This window comes from Gordionus sp. m RMFG-2023, chromosome 2 (genome assembly GCF_954871325.1).
Source record: "Gordionus sp. m RMFG-2023 chromosome 2, tfGorSpeb1-WG-v2, whole genome shotgun sequence".
NCBI classification, from domain to species: domain Eukaryota; kingdom Metazoa; phylum Nematomorpha; class Gordioida; order Chordodea; family Parachordodidae; genus Gordionus; species Gordionus sp. m RMFG-2023.
Window position 1 is genome coordinate 30,635,547 of NC_088776.1, and position 9,067 is coordinate 30,644,613.

The window sequence follows — 9,067 nt, forward strand, 5'->3', positions numbered from 1 at the left end:
TGAGTTGGATAAATATCCTAGAAACGCACCGATTAAAAGTAAATAAAGAAAAGACGGAGTATATGGTGATAGGAGGAGATGAAACAGAGAGTATTGATATAAATGAATGGCAGATATCGGCAATTGAAAGCTGCAAATATTTGGGCTCCACTATACAAACAAACGGCACAATAGAAAAAGAGATAAAGAGTAAGATTAATCAAGGGTGGCTAAAGTGGAGATCTTTATCTGGAGTGCTATTTGATAAAAGAATCCCACACAAATTAAAGGGAAAAATTTACAGTTCCATAATACAACCAACTATTCTATATAGTTCGGAAACATGGCCAACCAAAGAATCAGACGAGAGAAGTCTACAAACCATGGAGTGAGAATGCTGAGGATGATTGCTGGGGTAACAAGAAAGGATAAAGTGCGCAGTACAAGAATACTAAGTAGTTTAAAGGTAGTACCCATTAAGACTAAGTTAATGGTAAACAGGCTTAGGTGGTATGGGCACACTATGAGAAGGCCTATGAACTACATAGGAAATAAAGTTAAGAGTTTGGAAGTGATGGGCAAACGTAAAAGAGGAAGGCCTGGGGCCATAAAGTTAGAGCCAATATGAAGTATAAATTAGATAAAAGAGATTGTATTAATAACATAAAGTGGAGAGAGATGTTGAAGGAGCTTACCACCAGAAAAGGTGAAAGCTAAAGAGAGAAATAAAAAAAAGTATAAATTAGATAAAAGAGATTGTATTAATAACATAAAGTGGAGAGAGATGTTGAAGGAGCTTACCACCAGAAAAGGTGAAAGCTAAAGAGAGAAATAAAAAAAATTCAATAAAGGATAAAATTATGATTCCTCATCATTCTTGAGGGGCTATCAGCTAGTTTTAATATAATCCAAAATAATTAATTTACTAAGCTTTTAAGTAACCTTGTATCTTGGGTCCAGGTAGGGCAGCTAAGAGAAGTTCATTCTTTATTATCCTTTCTTTTTTGTTCTTAAGATAATTGAGAAAAATGGTTTATATTTTTTTCTAGTTCAATGCAGCATTTTAACCAATCTGCATAAAAATCTGTAAATATTAACTGTTCAGATTGGAATCGTTTGTTGCGATTTTTAGTGGTTTCAAAATGTCAACAATCGTTATTATCTCCAAACTTCAGATAATCAGATTGCTTTGAAAGGAAATTATTGGGTTTGAGTAAAATCAGCCTTTCTGGGTTTGAGTAAATCAGCCTTTCTAACATATCATGGGAATGCCATTGGTGGCGATCTAACATAGACTTAGGGTGTTTCATATTTTTTAATAACTTTTGATAAGTGGGATGTCTTAATTTTAAATTTAATCTCCTAGCTTTTGAATGAGTATCCACAATGTAATTTTATTGCATAAGTGCAACTTTAAGCGTTATGTCAAAATCTATATTAAAAAAAACCAAAAAGAGTGTCCTAGCTACTTTTCTGAATAGAATGCTGAACTGTATGAGCTGCACAACGTACACTATAAATCGGATAGGATAAAATAGTGTTCTGTTTATCAATATCATATTTATATACAACATCCATATTTTCATCATATGCTGATTCACTCATTATATCATAATCAATTTCAGTGCAAGAGCTTTAGAGCTTTGATAAAATTTGTACCTTTGTCAGAAATAATTGTGTATATTAGTTCAATATTAATTTTAAATTTTTGTAAAGTTTTTAGTATATTCTCTTTTATATATTATCCTGTACTTCTTTCTTTCAGCTCTACAATTCCAAGAGTTCTCAAAATTATAATGGACTTGATATAAATTAAATATTTACACCAAGTGAACTGCAATCAACTTTTAAACTTATTAGTTTTCATTCTACCTCTCTTGATATTTTGTCTGCGATGGATTGAGATAATTCGGGATAAATTTCTTTGTTAATAACTAAATTGAGCCGAGATAAAATAGATTTATAATCCTTTAAAATCCCGAATCCTCAAAAATTGATAGAGACCAACCATTTACAGTAACCATAGAACTCATCAAATCATCAGATGTTAAATTTATAGATTTTTTTGGAAAGGCGGTTTCTATATTAATTTTGTGGTTTTTTGCAAATACGTTTTATATGTTTTTTCAAATAATTTAGATATTAATTGTTGTGATTTCTTTCCAGATGTCTTTCTAAATTTGACAAATGACATTTTTAATTTGCAAAATAAGCATACTGATTTATTTTCTATGTATCAATAAAATGCTTCTCAAATATGATTTTATCTTAAATCTATATAATAAAATGATGAATTGCAGAACATTTATTAAAATTTCAAATAAAAGAGTCAAAGAGTATAAATTTTTTAAATAGCAATGATTTCATAGAAAAAAACAGATATATGAATTTAATTTTATATATAATATGCACTTCATTAATATATGTTAAAAATTAATCTGAACAAAAAATAAATGATTAGTATATATAAATTTTAATAAGTTTATAAAAACTGCCTTACATCTTTGTTTAACAATTTTTAAGTTAGATTTTGAGAATTCTTTAAATTAACAATATCCATTATAATAATTTTTTTGACTCGTTCACTTTCATTTTCCTCTAATTAATAATCTTTGAGAATAAGTTAAATATAAAAAATAAATGGCGTAAATGTATTAAAAATTTATTAACACTCCAATAGGAATTTTTAAGAATAAATTTAAAAATGTTAAAAATGGCGTAAATGAATTAAGTTGTTTAAAATTTACTAACACTTCACTTAATTGGAAATTTGAAAATATTATAAAATCTAAATTATTAATATTTATCTTAATATATGATTTTAAACAATACACTCAACCCGGTTGAAGCCTGGTTCAGAAAAATTCCCAGGTTCGGCTTGGGGTTTTGAAAATTTTATAAACGGGGTTCAGATTCGGTTCTTGTTCAGATTTTTTTTTCAAAACCTGGGTTTCATTCTAATTTCTGATTTTTAGATTCATAATTAGGACTACGCCTATTTCAAACTGCACTGATCCGATACCAATATTTACAATGATTGTTTTGACATTATTTTATATATTTTAAGCGGCCAAACATATCACTCATTTATTTTCAGAATGTTACAATCGCTCAAAATCTTGTTAAAAAAGACTTTAGCAAGGCGTAAAATAGCAATCACAGAAAAGCATTCATTTCACAATCCGTAAAACATTTCTCTGTTTTTATCAACTAGATCCTTTCATCCTATAAGAAACTATCCCATTTGGTATTTGGCCATTATGTCTTATTCTCTTCTATAGGTATTCAGCATCGTGACCCCCCTCTCCATATTATTTTGTTTAGAAATTCATTAGTTTATCACTAAAATCAAAAATGATTGCTTGCTGCCCTTTGATAGAGTCACCTTCGGCGATTCTACAAAGGTGGAAAAGGCTGTTAATAATATTAAGGATTCCACTGACAATCTTGGACTTGAGATTAACCCGAATATTGCGAAATCAATACAATTCCATTTAACGTTTTTGATTATAAGCATACCTCAACGAAAAAATTATCGCATTTGGGCTCTCCCATTGATAAGGAGTCAATAAATTCTTCTTTTTTTTAGCTATATTGACGATATTTTTGAAAATTTACCTGTCTCTGCTAGGTAAACTCTTTTTTTAATTAAGAATTTTTTTAACTATTCCTAAAATTATTTACTCTTTACAATCAAGTCCAATATTTTTAGAGAGGTGCATCTAGTGAGATTCGAAACCATAATAAGAGTCATTCTTAGTAATGGTAAAGATAAAATTATGAAAATATGATTGGATTAATTAATTATAAAACATTATGCGTTAATAATTTTAATAGAATACTAAAAATATTTTTATTATCTTTATATTATATTATGTCAAATTAAATCTATAGGTTTTTATAAATTTAAAATATATAATTATATTATATGATGTTAAAACAAATCATGAGACGTTAAAGGGTTAAAAGATAATGGAATAATAAGAAAAATCTGTGTATAAATTTTTATAAATAGCGTTTTAATCAAAATATTCACTTATCCCGTTTCTTAAAAATCAAAAAAGTCTCAAAGCTTTAAAATTTTAAAAAGGTTTGTATTTATAAGATATATAGTATATCTTGTATACACAAGAGAAAATGGGCCTTAATTCCTTATGCCTATCCGTGTCAAGGCCATTAACAAAAATATTTTTAGGTCTAGGCCCGGTTTAGTATTAAAAAATATTCTCAAGCCCATTATAAGCTTGAAAAAACTTTCCCAAGCCCATATCCAAAAATTGTATTTAATAAAAATAAACAATATTTCAATCTATTTAGTCAATCATTTTGTTTTCAATATTAAATTTACTATTATTAGTAGAAAACAATTGAAATATTTTTTTTAAGTTTGCAATTGTTTTAAACAAGCTAAATTTAATTGAATTTTTTTTAGGACTGCCCATTAAAAATAAATTTCAAAAACTCAAGTCCAACCCAGGCCTGCACTAAAATATAATTAGGCCCGTAACCGACCTTATGAATATCTCTGCTCACCTATTTTAGCCTTTATACAAATATGTATAAATTTATATGCTACATTCTAGCTAGCACATTATATATATATTAGTGATCTGCACCGGGCCTAATATTTCAAGCTCAGCCCGGCCTGAAATTTATTTTAATAAATTTTGCCGGCCCGACCCGATTACGAAGTATTTTTAAAAAGTTTTTCCGGCCCAACCCGAACCCGAAATAAAAATTTACTAGCCTGGTCCGGTTCGAATTTATTTAAATATATAAATTATTTTTTATAATTACTCAAAATAAAAGATATATGTTATATGGCCTCTAGTTTCTATAAATAAAATCATATTTTTATTTTACATTAAAAATTCAACATAAAATTGATAAATTTAGATATATTAAAAAAAATTCCCAAATTCCAACTCGACCCGAATTTTAAAAAAAAATAATAGACCCGAACGGACATCGGGCCGAGTACGGGCCGGACCTGCTTTTGCAGATCTCTAATCATATATAAATATATTCATATTAAATTTTCCATATAACAGTATCTTTATTTGAATAAAAAGTAAAAACATAATTAATAAAATAATGAATAATTAAAATTTGGAGATTAATATTGATATCCTTGTTAATTAATGAAATTTAAATTCACGTGATTTTTATTACTATAAGTTCCTTCTTAATAAAAACAATAAATAAACAATAGACAACACCAAATTTTGTGTAATTTCTTATTTTTACTTTACTTCCTATCATTAAAAAAAGTATAAAAAAAACATTGAACTTTTTTATTTTATAAGTAGCGCTTCCTTCACACTTTTTTATGGGAGTTATGAAGATTTATTGCGGGAAAGGGAAATTAGATCAAAAACAAAAAATATGTATAAAATTGATATCAGTTAAATTTAAAAAAAAGGACTATCCATTATTTTTCTTTAAGTCCAATATCGGTGCAGATACGTCAATTAAATATTGGTACAGCCATATCCATAACATAATACTGTTTAAATCTTTGAGGTCAATTCATTCTTCATCGTATTTTTGAAATGATCTCATATTCATCATTATAGATGGATTTCTATCTTAATGGGATTTTCAGAGTGGTCATCTATTTATTTTTCAAGACATTCTCAGCGACTTTAAATGGCCCATGGCGGCACCGTTTACCCATTCCTCCCTCCCTTACAACTCAAATTCCTAATCTTTATCACGGTCATTATATTCCTTGGATGTCCCAAATGCTCATCATTAAATGTTGATCCTTGAAGATCCCGTTATTGCTGCACAGCCATGAAATCATCATAACATCGTTTCTATAGTTGTTATTAGTGATCTGCAAGGCTAGGCTCGATCCCCCCTTGGGGTCCGAATTTTATTTGGTTTTAGATGAACCTAATTTTTGAAAATAATTTTGGGTATGACAAATTTTTTTTTTTTTAAATTTCGATGAAATTCAGTTGTATATTGTATACAAATGCAGTCATATCTTCCCCTACATGCCATGGACATATAATTTTTTTAAATTAATAAGGCTTACCAATCTAGTTAAAAATATTTTATAATTTTTATCTCCTAAAATTGAAACGGAATTGATAATTTTTAATTTTTTTTGTAATCCGATATGTTAAATCCAAAAATTTTAATAACTGGCTCTTGCCAATCCCCTAAGATCATTATTGATAGTGAAATATTTTAGAAGATATAATTTTACTTAAAATATAAATTTTAAATTATAAAAATTTAATTAATCTTAAATTTTTTTGGAACCCCTTGCTTATTTTTAAACATGATTGGGAATTTAAATTACGATTCATGTTCTTGACTGAAAAAATATTAAAGGTTCTTCGATGCCAAGAGACGAAATACCTCGCAGAGAAGAAATTTCAGAGCAAATTAAACTGCACGTTATAACCAATGCATATGGAAAGTTTATTGATCATATTGAAAAGCATATATTACGGTGTAACATTATTAATAATTTGTTTTATTGAAAATAAATAGAAAGATTTCATTTCATTTATGCTCTTTTAATTTTATACTATTTTTTAATAAGGATAATCTCATTTATAAGGAGAATATTTTTAAATTTATAATAATATATATAGAGAAGATTATTTAGAAATATCTGACAATAGTAAGGATACGATTGTAATAAATGCGATGTGGTTAATCTCCTTGCAAACTGTTTTCGCTCATCAGCTTCCAAGAATGCCTAAAGAATATATTACCAGAGTCGTTTTCGATCCGTAATTTAATTATACAGATTTTATTGCTAATTAAAATGTGCTATGATATTCACCTTCTATCTATCATATAAAACCTTAAACATATATTATTCTTTTTATTTATAATTAAATATGTTTTTATTTTTGAATTTCAATTTAATTAGTAAACAGACAAATTTGGCTCTTATTAAGGATAACAGAGTTATAGGGGGCATATGCTTCCGAATTTTTCCACCCAATGGATTTTCAGAAGTTGTTTTTTGTGCCGTTCTAGGCAACGAGCAAGTCAAAGTATATAGTTCGTCAAATTTTTAGTCTATATGCTCTGGTTGTAGGGATATGGTACTCATTTAATGAATCATTTAAAAGATTATCACCTTAGAAGAGGAGTTATGCATATCATGACATATGCCGATGAATTTGCCATAGGATATTTCAAGAAACAAGTTGTTCCATTTATATTGTATTTTTATAATTTATTTATTATTAGGGCTTTTCATCTAAAATCGATTTTCCAGAATACATGTACTCTGGATACATCAAAGAATATGATGGGGCCACACTTATGCACTGTAAATTAAATCCTAAAATTTTATATACCCAATTTTCATCTGTAATTAGGTATATATATATATATGAAAAAACTTATTTTTTTTTATTTCAAATTATATTTTTAGACTTCAAAAAGGTATCATTAATTCAATTATTTGTAATCGAAGGAGAAGTAAAGATTGTTATCCAAATTTCAATATGAATAATATTAATAATAATTCTGTTGATGAAAATTTTGAAGCCAATACATGCGTTACTATTTACCCAGGATTAGGATCTATTTTTAGAGATGGAAAGAAAATAATTCCTTACAATATGCTGCCAGGATTTAAAAATTTAGGTTAGGTATAATAAATAATTATAGAAATAAAAGTAAAAGTTTGGAGGTTCATAAATGTGCTTTGATTCAATTTAAATATATTATTAAAATGTATAAAATGATGCATTACGGAATAAAAGAATATCTTCCAAAAGAAATGGCGAATCAAAACGCTATAGAGTATGAAGAAGATTTGACACAGCATTACCCAGAGCCCAATGATTTGTATCCTGTTTTAAAAACTATATTAAATCATTTGAAACAACAACCAACTGCTCTGCCTTTCCTCAAACCTGTCGACAGAATTCAAGTGCCTGATTATTATTCAATCATTCGGTTTCCTATGGGTATAAATTATTTTTTCTATTTTGCTGTCATTTTAATGCTAAATTTTTTTCATATTTGCAGTATTAATTTTTTTCTTAATTTTATTGGTAATTAAATAATTATACTGAAGTTTTATTCACAAGTTGATAATACAATTTATTCATTATTATTCATAAGATTTCCATACAATTCAAGAGAGACTTAAAAACAGGTATTATGTACATATTAAACTCTTTTCGGCAGATGTCCGTAGAATTTTTTATAATTGCCGCCTGTACAATCGAACAGATTCCCAGATATATAAATTCGCGAATGCACTTGAAAAGTTTTACAACTCCAAACTACTTGAAAATGGATTTTTCATAATAGATTAGCAAAATTATTTGTATTAGTCATTTATATATAGTATCATAATATATTATAAAATTAAATACTTTTTATATGATCTATCAATCAATTTATATGGTTTTATTATATGGAAGACCTAAATCACATAATATTCTAAAACGCTACACTCGTTTTTATGAAACTTCATATTTAATTAAAGAGTATATATGAAGCTTAATATCCTCTATTTTATTGAATTGAGATCAAATATGCTGAATTTAGCATATCTCAGGTTTCATTTTATTTTGGTAAAGATTAATTCCTATTGTGCTGGACTATAGCCCGACCTTTTTTCCCATTTCCCTAACAAATTTTAACATGAAAACCAAACATATTTGAAATATTTTTTTTTTAAATCATTAAACTTCATTTTCAAATTCAATATTAAAATTTACAATAAGTTAAAATTTTGATTATATATTGTCCTTGTGTTTTCTGCTCTCATGATGTAGTTCACAGGAAAAGATCTGGCAAAACGATCTACACAAGTATGATCCCAAGTTAGGGTGCATTCACAGTAGAGAGCGACAGCGACACGATAAAATACAAATATGTGTTTACCAATGACTATTCATAATGAGCTTTTGCGACGTGACACCACATTCCCGCCACATTTGTTACATTAAACATAGAAATCAAATTACAAAACATTTTGCTATTTTTAAAGCGACATAACTACAATATGGCCCAATTAGAAAATTTGCAAATGAGTTTTTGAAATGCTAGTAAAATATAATGATATATATATTTATATTTTAGAATATAAATAAAT

At 27.4% G+C, this 9,067-nt stretch overlaps 1 protein-coding gene across 6 annotated transcripts in view; it reads left to right on the plus strand.

Moving 5' to 3' along the window:
• Window positions 1-8,414, plus strand: part of LOC135923830 (histone acetyltransferase KAT2B-like) — a 32,667-nt gene extending 24,253 nt beyond the window's left edge. For 4 of the 6 annotated variants that reach the window (XM_065458790.1, XM_065458792.1, XM_065458793.1 and 1 more), the window contains 8 exons: window positions 6,325-6,445; window positions 6,591-6,731; window positions 6,875-7,001; window positions 7,046-7,156; window positions 7,201-7,331; window positions 7,388-7,602; window positions 7,722-7,928; window positions 8,086-8,414. In XM_065458790.1, the coding sequence (XP_065314862.1) occupies window positions 6,325-6,445; window positions 6,591-6,731; window positions 6,875-7,001; window positions 7,046-7,156; window positions 7,201-7,331; window positions 7,388-7,602; window positions 7,722-7,928; window positions 8,086-8,282 (1,250 nt within the window). In that variant the 3' untranslated portion in view covers window positions 8,283-8,414. Of the gene's footprint in view, window positions 1-6,324; window positions 6,446-6,590; window positions 6,732-6,874; window positions 7,002-7,045; window positions 7,157-7,200; window positions 7,332-7,387; window positions 7,603-7,721; window positions 7,929-8,085 lie in introns of those variants that run through there. The other 2 variants (XM_065458791.1, XM_065458795.1) reach the window with 2 other exon arrangements.
• Window positions 8,415-9,067: the final 653 nt, after the last annotated feature.